The sequence below is a fragment of the Salvelinus fontinalis genome, chromosome 10, assembly GCF_029448725.1.
Source record: "Salvelinus fontinalis isolate EN_2023a chromosome 10, ASM2944872v1, whole genome shotgun sequence".
NCBI lineage: Eukaryota > Metazoa > Chordata > Actinopteri > Salmoniformes > Salmonidae > Salvelinus > Salvelinus fontinalis.
The window spans coordinates 24896962-24918956 of NC_074674.1; the positions used below are offsets into that span (position 1 = coordinate 24896962).

General features: G+C 47.5%; 1 protein-coding gene across 1 annotated transcript in view; it reads left to right on the top strand.

Annotated features, from left to right (window-relative positions):
- The window catches only part of LOC129863860 (patatin-like phospholipase domain-containing protein 7), a 43213-nt gene that overhangs the window by 9618 nt on the left and 11600 nt on the right, over nucleotides 1-21995 (top strand). Inside the window, exons 6-25 of the mRNA XM_055936199.1 lie at nucleotides 2422-2510; nucleotides 2585-2725; nucleotides 2869-3028; nucleotides 3426-3506; nucleotides 5526-5654; nucleotides 5920-6000; nucleotides 6403-6619; nucleotides 6711-6796; nucleotides 6947-7102; nucleotides 7586-7663; nucleotides 12838-13043; nucleotides 13136-13267; nucleotides 13746-13869; nucleotides 14719-14832; nucleotides 16930-16996; nucleotides 17136-17285; nucleotides 19364-19427; nucleotides 19553-19721; nucleotides 20718-20900; nucleotides 21791-21909. Of these exons, the coding sequence (XP_055792174.1) occupies nucleotides 2422-2510; nucleotides 2585-2725; nucleotides 2869-3028; nucleotides 3426-3506; nucleotides 5526-5654; nucleotides 5920-6000; nucleotides 6403-6619; nucleotides 6711-6796; nucleotides 6947-7102; nucleotides 7586-7663; nucleotides 12838-13043; nucleotides 13136-13267; nucleotides 13746-13869; nucleotides 14719-14832; nucleotides 16930-16996; nucleotides 17136-17285; nucleotides 19364-19427; nucleotides 19553-19721; nucleotides 20718-20900; nucleotides 21791-21909 (2546 nt within the window). The remainder of the gene's footprint in view (nucleotides 1-2421; nucleotides 2511-2584; nucleotides 2726-2868; nucleotides 3029-3425; nucleotides 3507-5525; nucleotides 5655-5919; nucleotides 6001-6402; nucleotides 6620-6710; nucleotides 6797-6946; nucleotides 7103-7585; nucleotides 7664-12837; nucleotides 13044-13135; nucleotides 13268-13745; nucleotides 13870-14718; nucleotides 14833-16929; nucleotides 16997-17135; nucleotides 17286-19363; nucleotides 19428-19552; nucleotides 19722-20717; nucleotides 20901-21790; nucleotides 21910-21995) is intronic.

Sequence of the window (21995 nt, forward strand, 5' to 3'; positions counted from 1 at the left end):
CCAATCCTCATTGCTATCCAATTAAATTTCAGGATATTACATATCAATTTTAATGTACTCATTGCAATTATCAAGTTTCAAATCATTTAGCATACTCATTTAGCACACACATAATGACTAAGCGAAAACAGGACATTTTGGTAAATTTATGAAAAATAACTAACAGAAGTACCTTATTTACAGTATTCAGACCCTTTGCTATGAGACTCTAAATTAAATTGAGCTTGGATGCATCGTGTTAACATTGATCATCCTTGATGTTTCTACAACTTGATTGGAGTCCACCTGTGGAAAATTTAAATTGATTGGACATGATTTGGAAAGGCACACACATCTCTATATAAGGTCCCACAGCTCATGTCAGAGCAAAAACCAAGTCATGAGGTTGAAGGAATTGTCCGTAGAGCTCCGAGACGACAGGATTGTGTCGAGGCACAGATCTGGGGAAGGGTACCAAAACATGTCTGCAGCATTGAAGATTGCCAAGAACACAGTGACCTCCATCATTCTTAAATGGAAGAAGTTTGGAACCACCAAGACCCTTCCTAGAGCTGGCCGCCCAGCCACACTGAGCAGTCCAAATTGAACAATCAGGGGAGAACAGCCTTGGTCAGGGAGGTCACTCTGACAGAGCTCCAGAGTTCCTTTGTGGAGATGGGAGAACCTTCCAGAAGGCCAACCATCTCTGCAGCACTCCACCAATCAGGCCTTTATGGTAGAATGGCCAGACGGAAGCCATTCCATAGTAAAAGGCACATGACAGCCCGCTTGGAGTTTGCCAAAAGGCACCTAAAGACTCTCAGACCACGTGAAACAAGATTCCCCGGTCTGATGAACCAAGATGTAACTCTTGGGCCTAAATGCCAAACATTGTCAAGCATGGTGGTGGCAGCATCATGCTGTGGGGATATTTTTTAGCGGCAGGGACTGGGAGACTAGTCAGTATTGAGGGGAAAATTAACAGAGCAAAGTACAGAGATTCTTGATGAAAACCTGCTCCAGAGCTCTCAGGACCTCAGACTGGGGGCGAAGGTTCACCTTCCAACAGGACAACGACCCTAAGCACACAGCCAAGACAATGCAGGAGTGGCTTCAGGAGAAGTCTCTGAATGTCCTTGTGGCCCAGCCAGAGCCCGGACTTGAACCTGATCGAACATCTCTGGAGAGACCTGAAAATAGCTGTGCAGCGACGCTCCCCATCCAACCTGACGGAGCTTGAGAGGATCTGCAGAGAAAAATGGGAGAAACTCTCCAAATACAGGTGTGCCAAGCTTGTAGCGTCATACCCAAGAAGACTGGAGGCTGTAATTGCTGCCAAAGGTGCTTCCACAAAGTACTGAGACAAGGGTCTGAATACTTACGTAAATGTGATAATTTACTAACATTTCTAAAAACCAGTTTTTTTCTTTGTCATTATGGGGTATTTTGTGTATATTGAGGGTAAAAAAACATTTAATACATTTTTAAATAAGGCTGTAACGTAACAGAGTGTGGAAAAAGTCAAGGGGTCTGAATACTTTCCGAATGCACTGTATATATATATATATATATATATATATATATATATATATATATATATATATATATATATATATATATATATATATATATACAGTGGGGAGAACAATTATTTGATACACTGCCGATTTTGCAGGTTTTCCTACTTACAAAGCATGTAGAGGTCTGTAATTTTTATCATAGGTACACTTCAACTGTGAGAGACGGAATCAAAAACAAAAATCCAGAAAATCACATTGTATGATTTTTAAGTAATTAATTTGCATTTTATTGCATGACATAAGTATTTGATCACCTACCAACCAGTAAGAATTCCGGCTCTCACAGACCTGTTAGTTTTTCTTTAAGAAGCCCTCCTGTTCTCCACTCATTACCTGTATTAACTTCACCTGTTTTAACTCTTTACCTGTATAAAAGACACCTGTCCACACACTGTAAATGTCCTGGGGACTTTAAGTAGCAACCACCTAGCAGACCAGGTATGTTAACTGCTGGTGCTGAAGGAGACCAGACTACAGAGGTAAAGAGGGTTTTTACCCAAAAGGGCTTTGTAGATGAACACATACAAATGTATCTTTCTGCGCATATAAAGTGAAGTCCAACCTACCATTTGGTGCAATGTGCAATGGTGGGTGAGTGACTTGGCATTTGTTTATCATGCATCCTTGCTCTTTATTACAGAGTCCAGTCTCTTAACCATAATTGCTCCAGGACAAATAAGCACCACAAAGTGCAAGGGGTGCCAATATATTTGGCTGCAACTGTGTCTTCTGATTATAAGAAATGTCAGTTACATGTTTCCCCACTAGAGGGCAGAGCGAAATAGCATTTTGTGCTTTTGGGAACTCATTCCTTCATCCCCTTCCTTCCTTCCTTCGTTGTCTCTCTCTCTGTCACTCACAGGTCCAGACCCTTTCCTCCCCTCCATCTTCTACCTCGGTGTCCAAGCTGCGCCCTCGGAAGAGACCCAAAGTCCTGAGTATAGCTCGCAGGTACCATCTCTACTCAAAACTACCGATAAGGAAGGGTGCACTAGTCTCTGCTATTTAATGTGTTTGTGTTCTAGGATCCTGCGTATCCGTAAGGAGCCCCCTACTCTGCAGCCCAAGGAACCCCCTCCCTCCCTGCTGGAGGCGGACCTGACTGAGTTTGATGTTCAGAACTCCAACCTGCCCTCAGAGGTCCTCTACATGCTCAAAAACGTCAGGTAATCACAACCTTGTTGCACACACACACACACACACACACACACACACACACACACACACACACACACACACACGCGAACACCAGTAGCATTGTGTGTGTGTGTGTTCTGTGTCACTCTTTGCGGTCTCCCTCTGCTCTCAGGGTGCTGGGCCACTTTGAAAAGCCTCTGTTCCTGGAGCTGTGTCGTCACATGGTCTTTGTGGAGCTGCAGGAGGGGGAGGGGCTGTTCCGGCCGGGCGACGACGACGACAGCATTTACGTTGTCCAGGATGGACGTCTGGAACTCTGCATCCACGAGAACGTAAGACTGGGCTAGAATAGCTGCTGGGAATACCCAATGAAGCCCACTGTAGATGATCTCAGAGCTAGCTAAGTCAATATCAGACTTATTTTTGTAAGTTATTCTGTGCACCATGGGGGAACTTATCTTTCTGGACAAAAATTTGACCAACTGGGGACATTTTGTTAGTCCCCAAAAGGTCAAATGCTATTTATAGAGGATTTAGGGTTAGGGTTATAATTGGGGTTAGGGTTAGGAGCTAGGGTTAAAGTTAAAGTTTTTGGGTTAGGTGCAGTGATAATAGGATTTTTAATGAGACTGAATTGTGTGTCCCCACAAGGTTAGTTATCTGTGTGTGTGTGTGTGTGTGTGTGTGTGTGTGTGTGTGTGTGTGTGTGTGTGTGTGTGTGGTGTACAGGATGGCACAGAGCCGGTTGTGAAGGACGTGCTCCCGGGGGACAGTGTCCACAGCCTGCTCAGTATTCTAGACATCATCACCGTGAGTTTTCTGCGAGTCTTATAGGGCACCCTATTCCCTTTATAGTCCACTACTTTTGACGATAAGGCTGTGGCCAAAAGTGGTGCACCATACAAGGAATTATCTGTCATTTGGGACGCATCTTATATCTTCCCTCCATCTGACGCGTGTCACACCCCGCCTCTGTCCTCCACCTCTGGCTTATCCTCGACCCACTTCTCCATCCATCCATCTCTCCTTCTTCCCCGTCCTGTCATCCATCCATCTCTCCCTCCTCCCCGTCCTGTCATCCATCCATCTCTCCCTCCTCCCCGTCCTGTCATCATCCATCTCTCCCTCCTCCCCGTCCTGTCATCCATCCATCTATCCCTCCTCCCCGTCCTGTCATCCATCCATCTATCCCTCCTCCCCGTCCTGTCATCCATCCATCTCTCCCTCCTCCCCCGTCCTGTCATCCATCCATCTCTCCCTCCTCCCCCGTCCTGTCATCCATCCATCTCTCCCTCCTCCCCGGTCCTGTCATCCATCCATCTCTCCCTCCTCCCCGGTCCTGTCATCCATCCATCTCTCCCTCCTCCCCGGTCCTGTCATCCATCCATCTCTCCCTCCTCCCCGGTCCTGTCATCCATCCATCTCTCCCTCCTCCCCGGTCCTGTCATCCATCCATCTCTCCCTCCTCCCCGGTCCTGTCATCCATCCATCTCTCCCTCCTCCCCGGTCCTGTCATCCATCCATCTCTCCCTCCTCCCCGGTCCTGTCATCCATCCATCTCTCCCTCCTCCCCGGTCCTGTCATCCATCCATCTCTCCCTCCCTCCTCCCCGGTCCTGTCATCCATCCATCTCTCCCTCCCTCCTCCCCGGTCCTGTCATCCATCCATCTCTCCCTCCCTCCTCCCCGGTCCTGTCATCCATCCATCCATCTCTCCCTCCCTCCTCCCCGGTCCTGTCATCCATCCATCCATCTCTCCCTCCCTCCTCCCCGGTCCTGTCATCCATCCATCTCTCCCTCCCTCCTCCCCGGTCCTGTCATCCATCCATCTCTCCCTCCCTCCTCCCCGGTCCTGTCATCCATCCATCTCTCCCTCCCTCCTCCCCGGTCCTGTCATCCATCCATCTCTCCCTCCCTCCTCCCCGGTCCTGTCATCCATCCATCTCTCCCTCCCTCCTCCCCGGTCCTGTCATCCATCCATCTCTCCCTCCCTCCTCCCCGGTCCTGTCATCCATCCATCTCTCCCTCCCTCCTCCCCGGTCCTGTCATCCATCCATCTCTCCCTCCCTCCTCCCCGGTCCTGTCATCCATCCATCTCTCCCTCCCTCCTCCCCGGTCCTGTCATCCATCCATCTCTCCCTCCCTCCTCCCCGGTCCTGTCATCCATCCATCTCTCCCTCCCTCCTCCCCGGTCCTGTCATCCATCCATCTCTCCCTCCCTCCTCCCCGGTCCTGTCATCCATCCATCTCTCCCTCCCTCCTCCCCGGTCCTGTCATCCATCCATCTCTCCCTCCCTCCTCCCCGGTCCTGTCATCCATCCATCTCTCCCTCCCTCCTCCCCGGTCCTGTCATCCATCCATCTCTCCCTCCCTCCTCCCCGGTCCTGTCATCCATCCATCTCTCCCTCCCTCCTCCCCGGTCCTGTCATCCATCCATCTCTCCCTCCCTCCTCCCCGGTCCTGTCATCCATCCATCTCTCCCTCCCTCCTCCCCGGTCCTGTCATCCATCCATCCCTCCCTCCCTCCTCCCCGGTCCTGTCATCCATCCATCCCTCCCTCCCTCCTCCCCGGTCCTGTCATCCATCCATCCCTCCCTCCCTCCTCCCCGGTCCTGTCATCCATCCATCCATCTCTCTGCCTTTTGTCTTTTAACTACTGTACCTCTATTCATCTGTTCATGTTTCCCCCTCTCTTTTCAGACATCACTCCTTCCTCTCTCCTCCTCCTTTCTGTTTTTCTGATTTCAGTGTTCCATTCACCTCCTCCCCTCTTTTTTGTCCTCTCTCTCTCCCCCTCCCTGTGTAATTGGTTGGTTCCTGTGTTCCTCAGGGTTACCCCGCCCCCTATAAGACTGTGTCAGCGCGGGCTGCGTCTCGCTCCACAATCCTGCGTCTGCCCGCCTCAGCCTTCCAGTCTGTGTTTGAGAAGTACCCCGAGACTCTGGTGCGCGTCATTCAGGTACGGCCCCAACCTCAGCCCACTCCCGAACACACTTCAAACAAACAACTCTTTGGATGAGACCCCCCTAATGGCAAGGGCCTGCATCCCAAACTCCACCTTATTCCTTATTGGCCCGTTTGGGACACACCCAAGGGTGAATACTCTGCCTCACCTGAGTTGAAAGTACATCCTGATTGTTCTGGCGAGGTCTTTATTTTGGCTGTATCACAGGCATTGTTGTGTCGTGGTGTTTGATCCACCTTGGTGTTTGTTTGTGTTCCAGATAATCATGGTGCGACTCCAGAGAGTGACTTTCCTGGCGTTACATAACTACCTGGGCCTAACCACAGAGCTCTTCAACCCGGTAATACACGCACATTACGCCCAGCATCATAACGTTATCCTCCGTGCAGAATCATAAAGCTCAGTGAAAATGAATAACATGGATCCCAAGCCTCTATAAATAACATAAAGGGCAGTAACACTGATGAAAGAGAAACGGCAAGAGGGTTTAAAAGTTATGTCACTCAGACCCTCCCTGACCCAATCTTCTCCAACAGCCACATTATTCTACCGTGGAATTCTGTCATCCAGATTGGATTTTCTCTGGTATTCATTCTATTGTTCACCCACCACATATTGCATTCTCTTTATAGCCAATCAAACATGCATCCAAGGACACATTTGTTGTGTTATTAGTGAAATGTGTGATGAGGTTGATATGGTGTGAATAGTTCATGTAATATTTTGCCTCTTTGATTGACAGGAGCGTCAGGCGGTCCCCTTGGTGGCGGTTGCTGGGGTGATGGAAGGGAGTCCGGGCAGGATCCCACGCAGACCCCACTTTCAGGAGGACCCGGTCTTCGCCCCCGTCCCCACACCTGCACTCGTAGAAACCTCCTCGGACACAGACGCCGGGAAAGATAGCCCCTCCAACGCCTTTAGGAAGACTCGCTCTATCTCTATGCCCACTGACGGTACAGGTAGGCTTGTCCCCTGCCCTGTGCTGCAACTACATTCACTTGTGACTTCACACGTACACTATGCCCATCAATACCTCTCTCTGCTCAGCAGGGGTGACGGGGATCGACCTGAACATGGCGTACGAGCGAGCCAGAGTCACCATAGACGAGCGCCCCTCCAGCCCTGTCATTTACAAGGTGAGCCTCCTTTCTCCCTCTGCCTATGGGCCCTGGTCAAAAGTAGTGCACTAAATATGGAATAGGGTGCCATATGGGACTCAGTCATTGACAGACCTCTGCTTCACTCATGTCTGAACCCCCTCCCTCTCTCCCCTCACCTTCCTCCAGTCCATCCTGAAGAAGAGTGTGACCATGCAGCATACGCCCTCTGCCGTGTTCCACTACACGGACAGCGGGGGGCGCTCTGACACCGTCCACCCCAGCAAGGTCAGCTCCATCTTTCAGGCTGCCAAGAAAGACCTGCTGGGCATCATCCAGCTGCAGGTGAGATGTTTCGGACAGGGAGTACCATATAGATCTATAGTATATTGTTAAATACACGGAAATATAATTACTAGACTTTCCAATTTAAGTCATTCCAGTGTGACGGGTGGATCGGCGGCCACGTATTCTATTTCTCACTGTAATGCTCTCCATAGAGATAGAATAACTAAACAGTCGTTACCTTTCAAGTCATTCTTCTGTCCATGTGTGGATCGGCAGCCATATCCGGTTCTACATCTATGGCGAGCACTACTGTGAGACTGTTCCGGGAACTTTGCTTCCTCTTGCGACCTCACGTTCTCTCTGTCAATGTCTGAATCACTAGCAGTCTCTCACACCTACCTTAATCTTGCTGTACCATAGTCTCTCCCTCTCTGTCAGGACCCTGGTCTGTTGGAGGGCAGGGTGACTCTGCACCAGGTCAAAGCAGGCTCTCACACCTACCTTAATCCTGCTGTACCATAATCTCTCCCTCTCTGTCAGGACCCTGGTCTGTTGGAGGGCAGGGTGACTCTGCACCAGGTCAAAGCAGGCTCTGTGGTGGCCAGACAGGGAGATCAGGTCAGAGCACCATACTGTCTGCTTTACTTCATCAACCATAAGCTGGTTCTCCTCTTTGGTCATACCTATCATCCATACCTGTTCAAATACTACTTGGAAGCATTCCTTTATCTGTGCTTGATTGAACTTCCATAGCTTAATGGACCAATGGAATCATCCGATCACTGGGGAAATTACAACATTTCCTCCCCAATGTCGCACTGATGCAATTCCACAAAATACGCAACGTGTGCAGCAGAAGATTGAAAAAAATTAAATGGGACATTATACAAACAGGTTGTCACATGAAAAGCTTTAGGCTAATATATTTACCACACAAATTCGCCATATATTCAATGTACACGCATAATTGACACTGGATTGGACAATTGACTGCACATGAAAACCGAATGCCGTTTAGAGTTCTCGTCTGAACTGAAAATTCTATTCCCTTCTATCCCCTTCTGACCCCAAAATTAAAGCCCAGGCCTTGTCCAACATCACAGAAATTAAAGAGCCAACACGCGGAAGCGAAGTGAGGAGAAGAGGAAACAGCCATTGTGCCTAGAAAAAGCGCAGAGACAGAACTCTTTAGTTAGGATCAACTGAATGATGAAAATATTGGAATTAAGTAGGCTAATGCAATTTTAGTCATTTATCAAATTCTGGCTAATACTGAAACTCCCAAAGTCATATCCCACCGTCATACTAATTTAAAGCAATAGTCGCGTGTGTGTGTGTGTGTGTGGTCACCTAGGTTATCATTTCAGCACTGTTTTAATTGGGATCGAGCTGCTTTGAGACAAGCGCAGGGGACTCGTCTAGATAAATCAATCAATGTCAAATTTTTGTTTAACACTGAATCTCCATTTGGATATTTGGTAACAGTTAGGCTGGGAAAATGTTAGCTAAGTTAAGGTGAGTGCTAATGATCATCTTTACTCTTGTTTGCTCATATACATTTGAAGTCGGAAGTTTACATACACTTAGGTTGGAGTCATTAAAACTCGTTTTTCAACCACTCCACAAATTTCTTGTTAACAAACTATAGTTTTGGCAAGTCAGTTAGGACATCTACTTTGTGCATGACACAAGTAATTTTTCCAACAATTGTTTACAGACAGATTATTTCACTTATAATTCACTGTATCACAATTCCAGTGGGTCAGAAGTTTACATACACTGAGTTGACTGTGCCTTTAAACAGCTTGGGAAATTCCAGAAAATGATGTCATGTCTTCAGAAACTTCTGATAGGCTGATTGTCATCATTTTAGTCAAATGGAGGTGTACCTGTGGATGTATTTCAAGGCCTAACTTCAAACTCAGTGCCTCTTTGCTTGACATCATGGGAAAATCAAAAGAAATAAGCCAAGACCTAATAAAAAAAATTGTAGACCTCCACAAGTCTGGTTCATGCTTGGGAGCAATTTCCAAGCGCCTGAAGGTACCACGTTCATCTGTACAAGCAATAGTACGCAAGTATAAACACCATGGGACCACGCATCCGTCATACCGCTCAGGAAGGAGACGTGTTCTGTCTCCTAGAGATGAACGTACTTTGGTGCGAAAAGTGCAAATCAATCCCAGAACATCAGCAAAGGACCTTGTGAAGATGCTGGAGGTAACCGGTACAAAGTATCTATATCCACAGTAAAACGAGTACTATATCGACATGACCTGAAAGGCCGCTCAGCAAGTAAGAAGCCACTGCTCCAAACCGCCATGAAAAAGCCAGACTACGGTTTGCAACTGCACATGGGGACAAAGATTGTACTTTTTAGAGAAATGCCCTCTGGTCTGATGAAACAAAAATAGAACCGTTTGGCCATTATGACCATCGTTATGTTTGGAGGAAAAAGGGGGAGGCGTGCTAGCCGAAGAACACCATCCCAACCGTGAAGCACAGGAGTGGCAGCATCATGCTGTGGGGATGCTTTGCTGCAGGAGGGACTGGTTCACTTCACAAAATAGATGGCATTATGTGGATATATTGAAGCAACATCTCAAGACATCAGTCAGGAAGTTAAAGCTTGGTCGCAAATGGGTCTTCCAAATGGACAATGATCCCAAGCATATTTCCAAAGTTGTGGCAAAATGGCTTAAGGACAACCAAGTCAAGGTATTGGGAGTGGCCATCACGAAGCCCTGACCTCAATCCTATAGAAAATCTGTGGGCAGAACGGAAAAAGTGTGTGCGAGCAAGGAGGCCTACAAACCTGACTCAGTTACACCAGATCTGTCAGGAGGAATGGGACAAAATGCACCCAACTTATTGTGGGAAGCTTGTGGAAGGCTACCCAAAACGTTTGACCCAAGTTAAACAATTTTAAGGCAATGCTACCAAATACTAATTGAGTGTATGTAAACTTCTGACCCACTGCGAATGTGATGAAAGAAATAAAAGCTCAAATAAATAATTCTCTCTACTATTATTCTGACATTTCATTCTTAAAATAAAGTGGTGATCCTAACTGACCTAAGACGGGGAATTTTTACTAGGATTAAATGTCAGGAATTGTGAAACTGAGTTTAAATGTATTTTTCTAAGGTGTATGTAAACTTCCGACTTCAACTGTATTAGCTGATTTTGCTAGCATGTTATACAAGTAGATCTTTCTCTTCAGCCTTGTCCTATTCCTGACCAAAAGCCTTTGACTTGTCTGATAATCAATGTGATTTTGTTTCACTGAATCTGTCTGTATATTTGGTTAATTGATCTCTGGCAGGACAAGTGGAAGTGCTAGCTCATTTATTTGTTTTGTCATCTATCACTGATCAGAAACATTGAGCATGCAATAATGTAGCCTAAATCAACTGTATTATTGACGCAAGTAGTAGCCTTATATAGAGCCTAGGCTATTTCCTTGTCGTCCCAATTCCACTGAAACCCCAAATCCTCACTCCTGTCTCGCATGAAAATTCCAAACTTTATTCTGTAATCCATAGGTTGCATGGTCAAAATAGCGCTATGACATTTCCCCTGCTTCTCTGCACTGTCTTGTATCGCTGCCCATATGAGAGCTTAGTTAGAGAATGTGTGATCAACAAACTGTATGAATGTCGATATGGATATATACACTGCTCAAAAAAATAAAGGGAACACTTAAACAACACAATGTAACTCCAACTCAATCACACTTCTGTGAAATCAAACTGTCCACTTAGGAAGCAACACTGATTGACAATACATTTCACATGCTGTTGTGCAAATGGAATAGACAAAAGGTGGAAATTATAGGCAATTAGCAAGACACCCCCCAAAACAGGAGTGATTCTGCAGGTGGTGACCACAGACCACTTCTCAGTTCCTATGCTTCCTGGCTGATGTTTTGGTCACTTTTGAATGCTGGCGGTGCTCTCACTCTAGTGGTAGCATGAGACGAAGTCTACAACCCACACAAGTGGCTCAGGTAGTGCAGTTCATCCAGGATGGCACATCAATGCGAACTGTGGCAAAAAGGTTTGCTGTGTCTGGCAGCGTAGTGTCCAGAGCATGCAGGCGCTACCAGGAGACAGGCCAGTACATCAGGAGACGTGGAGGAGGCCGTAGGAGGGCAACAACCCAGCAGCAGGACCGGTACCACCGCCTTAGTGCAAGGAGGTGCACTGCCAGAGCCCTGCAAAATGACCTCCAGCAGGCCACAAATGTGCATGTGTCTGCTCAAACGGTCAGAAACAGACTCCATGAGGGTGGTATGAGGGCCCGACGTCCACAGGTGGGGGTTGTGCTTACAGCCCAACACCGTGCAGGGCGTTTGGCATTTGCCAGAGAACACCAAGATTGGCAAATTCGCCACTGGCGCCCTGTGCTCTTCACAGATGAAAGCAGGTTCACACTGAGCACATGAGCACATGTGACAGACGTGACAGAGTCTGGAGACGCCGTGGAGAACGTTCTGCTGCCTGCAACATCCTCCAGCATGACCGGTTTGGCGATGGGTCAGTCATGGTGTGGGGTGGCATTTTTTTGTGGGGCCGCACAGCCCTCCATGTGCTCTCCAGAGGTAGCCTGACTGCCATTAGGTACCGAGATGAGATCCTCAGACCCCTTGTGAGACCATATGCTGACACATGCACATTTGTGGCCTGCTGGAGGTCATTTTGCAGGGCTCTGGCAGTGCACCTCCTTGCACTAAGGCGGTGGTACCTGTCCTGCTGCTGGGTTGTTGCCCTCCTACGGCCTCCTCCACGTCTCCTGATGTACTGGCCTGTCTCCTGGTAGCGCCTGCATGCTCTGGACACTACGCTGCCAGACACAGCAAACCTTTTTGCCACAGTTCGCATTGATGTGCCATCCTGGATGAACTGCACTACCTGAGCCACTTGTGTGGGTTGTAGACTCCGTCTCATGCTACCACTAGAGTGAGAGCACCGCCAGCATTCAAAAGTGACCAAAACATCAGCCAGGAAGCATAGGAACTGAGAAGTGGTCTGTGGTCACCACCTGCAGAACCACTCCTTTATTGGGGGTGTCTTGCTAATTGCCTATAATTTCCACCTTTTGTCTATTCCATTTGCACAACAGCATGTGAAATGTATTGTCAATCAGTGTTGCTTCCTAAGTGGACAGTTTGATTTCACAGAAGTGTGATTGACTTGGAGTTACATTGTGTTGTTTAAGTGTTCCCTTTATTTTTTTGAGCAGTGTATTTTTTAAGAGTTGGTCCCCGTTAAGAGCTTGATATTTAAACAATTTCCTCTCTTCGTCTCCCTGTTATTCATGAGCTGATCTGCTATCTGCATAATCATCAACTCGATTTTGCCAAATCTGAGATATTCTGTCATTCGTTAGAGGTTATCTAGCAAGTTTAGCAACTTTGGCTATCTGTTTGTCTGCCGTTAATACGTTTGTATGATTTGACAACGCATTAGCCTACTCGTGGTGCGTTCTGTGCGTCCTGAGCGCGCTCTGTGTCGAGGTAGCCTCGGCCTACTGCTGAAAATGCGCTGAATTAATTGAGGAACACCATTACGCTCCGAATTGATGAACATCGTGTTTCGTAATTCACAGCAATGTCATTGGCGATCAAAGTTACACTCATGACCAAATATCAGTTTCACTTGCCCTGGCATAGTGACCATTTCTTGGTTTTAAATTGGCACTTCCAATTTTTCGGGTATAAATATGAATTATTCCCAGGATAGGAACTTGGTTGATTTCCTGGAAAGTATTCATCCCAGTGTGTTTTGCAGGAGGTGAGTGTGCAGTTTGTGATCTTGGGTGTGCTGCATGTGTACCAGCGGATGATCGACCGCGAGGAGGACACATGTCTGTTTGTGACCCACCCCGGGGAGCTGGTGGGCCAGCTGGCTGTACTGACTGGCGAGCCACTCATCTTCACTGTCCGAGCCCACCGAGACTGCAGCTTCCTCTCCATTTCCAAGACCCACTTCTACGAGTGAGGCACAGGGAATACACACTGTCGTGCACATGTATTTCATATGCATACATGCATGCACACTCCGACATTTACGTGTGTGTGTCCCTCAGGATCATGCGTGCAGAACCCACAGTGGTGCTGAACGTAGCTCACACGGTCGTTCGGAGGATGTCTTCCTTCGTCAGGCAGATAGACTTTGCTCTGGACTGGATGGCTGTGGAGGCCGGCCGGGCAGTCTACAGGTAGGTGACCCCTCTGTCCACACTGATGTCTATCACGCTCAGTTCAGCTTTACTGCCTTCACTGATCTACAGTATTTCCATCTCATCTAGAGATGGTACATCTACAATGAAACCCCAAGCGTGATTAGTCTTAAATTGCGAGATTTCAAGATTTTAGGTCGTTTTTCTACTTACCCAGAGACAGACACACTCATTGATAGAGATTTATAGAGATAGCAGGGCATCTGTCCCATTATTGCGTCTGTTAGTGCACGGGCAGCGCCATTGAGCGCTAACTTCAATAATCTCCAAATGGCACCCGGAGACACAAAAATGGTTTCCATGAATTTGTCTGACTCTGGGGAAGTATAAAAAAAGACTGAAATCACGCAATATCCCTTTTAACCTCAAACATGATCATGAAAGTCAAGACATTACTACAATCCAATTCGGAAGCTTGAATTTGTCTGGTTACAGTTGAAACAACTCTCTCTCTCAGACAGGGGGATAAGTCAGACAGCACCTTCATAGTTCTGAGTGGCCGTCTGCGCTCCGTCATCATGAAGGAGGATGGCAAGAAGGAGCTGACCGGAGAGTACGGCCGCGGTGACCTCATCGGCGTGGTAAGGGGTCAAATGTCAGGTGGCACAATGGGTAGAATAAACAATGCCAGGCTTTTAAAGAATTCATAGTTTTATTGATTGTAGATGTAAGCAAATCCATTTAGACACCGACACGGTTTTATGCAGGGTCATGAGTAAGCCCCACCATGACATGGCTATTCACAACATCTCAGAGCTGTGTGTGTGTGTGTTTCTCTGCTGTCCAGAGAGGATTTAGCTCTGTTTGGTAACCCCTCTCCCTTTAATTCACTGCATCACGCTCCCATTGGCTGACGTGGATTTGCATTGCTGTGGCGATGCCTATGCTGCTAAGAATACCTGCCTGAGGCGAATGGTCCGATGCCATGGTTACCGGCTCCAGACGGTAGCCGTAGTTACGGTGTCCGTGAGGACAGAGTCAGGAGAGTGTGGAATGCGAGGATACAGAGTTAGACCATGTGTGTACCAGCAGCACAGTGTTATTACAGAGAGGGAGATCAATCGCTTTGATATGAAAGGTCACTGCCTGGCTGGCTTGTTGACGCTCATGAAAATGGACACGAGAATCACCGGGGCTTAAAAAGTCTGGCTCACCATGCTTTTCTTGATCCGTTCCTCTGATCACAAATTTTATCTTAAATAGTTATTTACATTTTCTGCACCAGTGAGTGCTTTTTTAAAAACTAAATATGTTCCTATTTGTAGGGCTAAGATCACTTCAACTCCATATGAAAACAAGGAATGTGCAATGATTATTAAATCAATTGCATGAGTGTTACGGGGTAAGTTTGGTGCATAGTTCCTGTATAATGATTGAGGGATGATTCGCAGTGTTGACCAATGGGAGTCTGTGGTGGTTGTTGTGTCCAGGTGGAGGCCCTGACCCATCAGAACAGAGCGACCACGGTGCATGCAGTACGTGACTCAGAGCTGGCCAAACTACCAGAGGGAGCACTCAGCTACATTAAGAGGAAGTTCCCACAGGTATGTAGGTCAACTGGCTTCATAGACTTAGATAGACGACTCTAATACCCAAAAGCACGTTTTAACATTGGCAGCACCATTGAGAACTTTCACCATTTGTGTAGTTAACTGGGTGGGAAAGATCAGATCATTCCATCAAGGTCATCCGGAGGGATCAGCCAGTGAATTGTGAGTAGGGCTGTTGCGGTGACCGTATTACCGCCACACCGGCGGTCACGAGTCATGAAGGCAGTCAAATTCCACATGACCATTTAGTCACGGTAATTAGGCTTCTCCATGCGCTGATGCTGCTGATGGTCATTAGTAGCCTACAAAACTTGATAACTGCCCGGTACTCAGCACTCTTATGTCCCTCTAATCACTGACATCAATGCAAATAGTTCGAAAATCTAATCAAACACTTCATGAGCTCATGCTGCGCAACATTTCTATAGGCTATGCAGTTTCATGAGAAAACAGAGTGATGGCATCTACTAAAAAGAGGAGGAGCCCATCATCTTTCTATAGGCTAGGCCTACTATATTTATTTGTCAACTTTCCTAATATTAAGCACATTGTTTATCTTTACAACCGGAGTAGCCTTTTGTTAAGAAGCCTTTTGGACTTAGACTTGGCACTCCGGTACCACTTGACGTGCAGTAACAGAGAGAACAGTCTATGACTAGGGTGGCTGGAGTCTTTGACAATTTTTAGGGCCTTTCTCTGACATTGCCTGGTATAGAGGTTCTGGATGGCAGGAAGCTTTGCCCCAGTGATGTACTGGGCAGTACTCACAACCCTCTGTAGTGCCTTGCGGTCGGAGGCCGAGCAGTTACCATACTAGACAGTGATGCAACCAGTCAGGATGCTCTCAATGGTGCAGCTGTGGAACCTTTTGAGGATCAGAGGACCCATGCCAAATCTTTTCAGTCTCCTGTGGGGGAATAAGCTTTGTCTTCACGACTGTCTTGGTGTGCTTGGACCATGTTAGTTTGTTGGTGATGTGGACACCAAGGAACTTGAAGCTCTCAACCTACTCCACTACAGCCCCGTCGATGAGAATGGGAACGTGCTCGGGTCTCCTTTTCCTGTAGTCCACAATCATCTCCTTTGTCTTGATCACATTGAGGGAGCACCACACAGCCAGGTCTCTGACTATAGGCCGTCTCATCGTTCGGTGATCAGGCGTACCGCTGTTGTGCAGACTTAAAATGTATTAAAAATCAAAACATATAGCCCGTTTGTACAACAACAAGTTACATGAATAACTCTAAATGAAGCATATAGAGAACCTATTTCTTTGTTAACCGCTCAACATAGAATAGCCGCATGTGCGCACTCCCTCGTCGTTTGGAGAAAATATTGATATTTTATTCAGCTTTGTTCAATTGTATTCTTCATACTATAAAATAATGCCACGGAATTCTAAGCAAAACTTGTCTGCTTAATGAACTAGTGTAGCCCATAGTCATTTGGCATAGCCAGATCAGGACCAAACATAAGCACAACTTGGAGTATGCTATTCTGTTCTTCTGAAATGGAATACATTTTCTTCATATTATGCTTCTTTAGACCTGTCTAAAATAAATCATTGATTTATTGTGAAGGTTTAGGCTATATTACATGGATTTATTAGACTTGTTAAAATGTAGACGTTTCAAAGTTCTGCATCAGTGGCTCGTAAGCTATGTGTGGAAGCCAGGAGATGCTAAATGTGTTTGTTAATTAACGGTCAATTACCGTGAGGCCGACAGTTATTTGCTTGACAATCACCGGCTGACGAAAATCCGTGACCGCCACAGCCCTACATATGAGCAAACGTTCCATAACTGCAGGTGGCAGTAAATCGCCAACCTTGGGTTTTATACCTGTTCAAACAACCCACTCCAGGTGGCAGTATGTCCCCTTTCAGTTTGTTTACCAACTCATAGAAGTAGTGGAAGAAATGGACTACTTTAAAATAGAGATGGACTCTATGGTGCTGCCCGTGCTTTCACAGATGCCATGATGGGACAGATACAAAGATGAGAAGTCTAACTTGGTCTATGACTGGCTTTCAGTCACTCACTCACACACATGACAATCCTCCACACGCTGACACTCTTTCTTGTGTTTTAGGTAGTCACGAGGTTGATCCACCTTCTTGGCCAGAAGATCCTTCAGCAGGTCAATGGCCCTCTGACCGGTGTGTAGGCGTGTGTGTTTACAGGCCTCTTTTGTACACAGAAGGATCTAACGCCTCATTTACCTGCTATGTGTAATATATCTTTATGATAATGTTGCTCTCTCCATCCATCGCTGTGTGTCTGTCCTCCTCCTCCCAGCTCGGAGCCTGGCCCTACACACCCCAGGCAGTAAGTGGGATGCAGGGAACCCGGCGTCCAACCTGTCCACTGTCACCGTGCTGCCTGTGTCTGAGGAGGTACCTCTCACAGCCTTCACACTGGAGCTGCAGCATGCACTCATCGCCATTGGTAACCACACACACATTCCACCTCTCTCTTCATCACGTCAGTTCAAGGCTGTCTAGACAGTGCAGTTCAGCAGTGCTGCCCTTCTATAGATTTCTCATCTATATACACTGCTCAAAAAAATAAAGGGAACCCTTAAACAACACAATGTAACTCCAAGTCAATCACACTTCTGTGAAATCAAACTGTCCACTTAGGAAGCAACACTGATTGACAATAAATTTCACATGCTGTTGTGCAAATGGAATAGACAAAAGGTGGAAATTATAGGCAATTAGTAAGACACCCCCAAAAAGGGAATGGTTCTGTAGGTGGTGACCACACACCACTTCTCAGTTCCTATGCTTCCTGGCTGATGTTTTGGTCACTTTTGAATGCTGGCGGTGCTTTCACTCTAGTGGTAGCATGAGACGGAGTCTACAACCCACACAAGTGGCTCAGGTAGTGCAGCTCATCCAGGATGGCACATCAATGCGAGCTGTGGCAAAAAGGTTTGTTGTGTCTGTCAGCGTAGTGTCCAGAGCATGGAGGCGCTACCAGGAGACAGGCCAGTACATCAGGAGACGTGGAGGAGGCCATAGGAGGGCAACAACCCAGCAGCAGGACCGCTACCTCCGCCTTTGTGCAAGGAGGTGCACTGCCAGAGCCCTGCAAAATGACCTCCAGCAGGCCACAAATGTGCATGTGTCTGCTCAAACGGTCAGTAACAGACTCCATGAGAGTGGTATGAGGGCCTGACGTCCACAGGTGGGGGTTGTGCTTACAGCCCAACACCGTGCAGGACGTTTGGCATTTGCCAGAGAACACCAAGATTGGCAAATTTGCCACTGGCGCCCTGTGCTCTTCACAGATGAAAGCAGGTTCACACTGAGCACATGAGCACATGTGACAGAGTCTGGAGACGCCGTGGAGAACGTTCTGCTGCCTGCAACATCCTCCAGCATGACCGGTTTGGTGGTGGGTCAGTCATGGTGTGGGGTGGCATTTCTTTGTGGGGCCGCACAGCCCTCCATGTGCTCGCCAGAGGTAGCCTGACTGCCATTAGGTACCGAGATGAGATCCTCAGACCCCTTGTGAGACCATATGCTGACACATGCACATTTGTGGCCTGCTGGAGGTTATTTTGCAGGGCTCTGGCAGTGCACCTCCTTGCACAAAGGCGGAGGTAGCGGTCCTGCTGCTGGGTTGTTGCCCTCCTACGGCCTCCTCCACGTCTCCTGATGTACTGGCCTGTCTCCTGGTAGCGCCTCCATGCTCTGGACACTACACTGACAGACACAACAAACCTTTTTGCCACAGCTCGCATTGATGTGCCATCCTGGATGAACTGCACTACCTGAGCCACTGGTGTGGGTTGTAGACTCCGTCTCATGGTACCACTAGAGTGAAAGCACCGCCAGCATTCAAAAGTGACCAAAACATCAGCCAGGAAGCATAGGAACTGAGAAGTGGTATGTGGTCACCACCTGCAGAACCATTCCTTTTTTGGGGGTGTCTTACTAATTGCCTATAATTTCCACCTTTTGTCTATTCCATTTGCACAACAGCATGTGAAATTTATTGTCAATCAGTGTTGCTTCCTAAGTGGACAGTTTGATTTCACAGAAGTGTGATTGACTTGGAGTTACATTGTGTTGTTTAAGTGTTCCCTTTATTTTTTTGAGCAGTGTAGATAGGGGGGGTTGACATTGTGTTTATGCCCGGGTGCTCTTTCCTATGATTTAATATTCTGCCGAGGCTGAATAAATTATCTCCATTCATGGGGACCTTGAATTGGCCGTCCTCCCTCCTCAGTAGAAAGAGCTGAATCTGTGTCCCGGTGGCCAGGTCATCTCTTAGAACGCTTTAGGGCCTGGGGAATGATATGAGTTAGTACAGTTGTACTATGACTGTCTTTATTCCTTGTGTCTTTTCATTTTGTATTATCTTTATCTTTAACTTCGTTGTTGGAAAAGGGCCCGTAAGTAAGCATTTCACTGTTAGTCGACACCTGTTGTCTACGAAGCACGTGACAAATACAATGTGATTTGATTTAGGTATGCCCTTTCCACAGACCTGACCTAAATTGTCCTTCTTCATAGGCCCCACACTTCTACTGACCAGCGACAGCATCAAGCAGCGCCTGGGAGCGGCCGCACTGGACAGGTGAGCTTGACTGAACGGGTTTGTGTGCATCTTGAACTACCCACATGCATTATAAAGGGTTATTATAAATCATTGTCTCTCTTTCGCTTCACCCTCTTGTGTCTCGTCTGTCTCGTCTGTGTCAGTGTTCATGAGTATCGTCTGTCCAGTTGGCTGGGCCAGCAGGAGGACATCCACCGCATCGTGCTCTACCAGACAGACTACACCCTGACCCCCTGGACCCAGCGATGTATCCGCCAGGCTGACTGCATCATTATTGTGGGACTGGGGGAGCAAGACCCCGCTGTGGGGGAGGTACGGGGGGAACCAGGAGGGACTGGGGGCTCTGGGAGGGGAACTGATTTTAGGAAATGGAATTCTACTGAGCCATCCTATGAGTCTGTCACTTGTAACACATTTGGACTGTTACATTATTCTGTATGTGCTTCCACAGAGGGTGTAGACAGAGGGTGTAGACAGAGGGTGTAGACAGAGGGTGTAGACAGAGGGTGTAGACAGAGGGTGTAGACAGAGGGTGTAGACAGAGGGTGTAGACAGAGGGTGTAGACAGAGGGTGTAGACAGAGGGTGTAGAAAGAAGGTGTAGCAATACGTTTGCGTGCATGACCACATCTACTAAATTTGCCTAGCCTTTGAATATCTTCAGGGGCAGCAAAAGCTTCAGAAGCAGAGGAAATAGTCCCCTCTCCTGCGGTGTGATCCTTAGTGCACACCGAGGCAAACAGTTGCAACCAAAACAAGAGTTTCTATTGGACAGATTCCGGTAGGTTGCTCACCGTTATGTTTGACTGATGGACAATTCAGGGACGGACCTCCCGTTTTTGTTGCAAAACTAGCATTAGGCTTTTGGAGAGGTTAGCTAGCTTAGCGTATTTCCATGGTGCTTGGGGAGAGGTTAGCTAGCTTAGCGTGTTAGCATAATGCTTAGAGGGAGGTTAGCTAGCTTAGCGTATTTCCATGGTGCTTGGGGAGAGGTTAACTAGCTTAGCGTGTTAGCAGGCCACTGTGTTTGATGTGGGATTAGGGTCAGTGCAGATCCTTGGGTTCCTTAGTCATGTCTGGGGCTTGGTGGCAGGGTCGACCTCGCTGACCTCTTATCCCTGATATGATATCCATTTACTAAGATAAAGAGAGGAATACCAACCAGTCACAGACTCAAGTGGCTTGATACTATTGTGTAAGACACTCCTCTCCTCTCAGTATGCAGTACATGCCTGTTTAATTCTGGACAAACTATGTCCTACTTCTCCTTGGCCAACCTCTAGTTGACTCCTGGCCTTTGACCCTGTAGTTGGAGCGGATGCTGGAGGGCAGTGCGGTGAGGGCCCAGAAGCAGCTGGTGTTGTTACACAGGGAGGACGGCCCCCCGCCCCAGGGCACTGTGGAGTGGCTCAACATGAGGAGCTGGATCTCCAGACACCTGCACCTCTCCTGCCCACGCAGGGTCTTCTCCAAGAGAAGCCTGCCTAAACTGGTACACACACACACACCTGATCTGCCCAAACTGGTACACACACACACACACACCTGATCTGCCCAAACTGGTACACACACACACACACACACACATACCTGATCTGCCCAAACTGGTACACACACACACACACACCTGATCTGCCCAAACTGGTGCACACACACACACACCTGATCTGCCCAAACTGGTACACACACACACACCTGATAAGGATGTGACAAATGGTACATTTTTTTCTTTAATGTTTAAACTGCCATTTTTAATCGGTTTTCCGTTAAAACAATAAGAAAATGTATAAAATTCCACGTGAATTCACAAGGCCAGCTACGGTTTGGGTCTCTTTCAGAAGGTTAAGCATTGCACCTGTACAATCATTACTGTACCTCAATTCCACCTTGCAAAGTTTCCATTTCCTTCTCATTTAACCTTCTCATTTCAATATTGCCATACAGGACTTCGCTGCCGTCGCTTGCCTTTCCTCTGCCATTTTTCCAACTGTTAACGATGATGTCATAGTGGTGAAGAGTCGACTCCAAAATAATTGATTCCCCGACTCCTTGCAAGTCGACTCCCACTGAGTGTCAAGATTCGTTAACTCTAAGAATCGACTCCAAAGATTCAGAATTTTTGGAGACTGATTTGCTGCCGTATCTGCGCATGTGTATTGGCTCGCTTCGTGCTGTTCACGGAGTGGTAGCCAGGGCACCAGTTTTTCGCTTAGGGATTCTTAACGTTAAGCATCCCAATTTTTTGTTTTAACATTCAAATGTTCACGCCCCTAACCCATAATTAAGGAAGGAGTTGCCTCACAACCCCACAGTTATTTCCAGTGTCCCACCATTTTAAGAAATAGTGTTTTAATATCTGCTGTGTATTGCTCTCCTCTCCAGATTGAGATGTATCAGCGTGTGTTCCAGAAGCCGGCTGACCGCCACTCAGACTTCTCCCGCCTGGCCAGGGTCCTGACCGGGAACGCCATCGCCCTCATACTGGGGGGAGGAGGGGCCAGGTACGCTCCAATGACCCCTGATCTCTGTCCTCTAGGTCACTGACATCACTCGGCCCCAAGTATAGTCATTTCTATGGAGCCGTTCC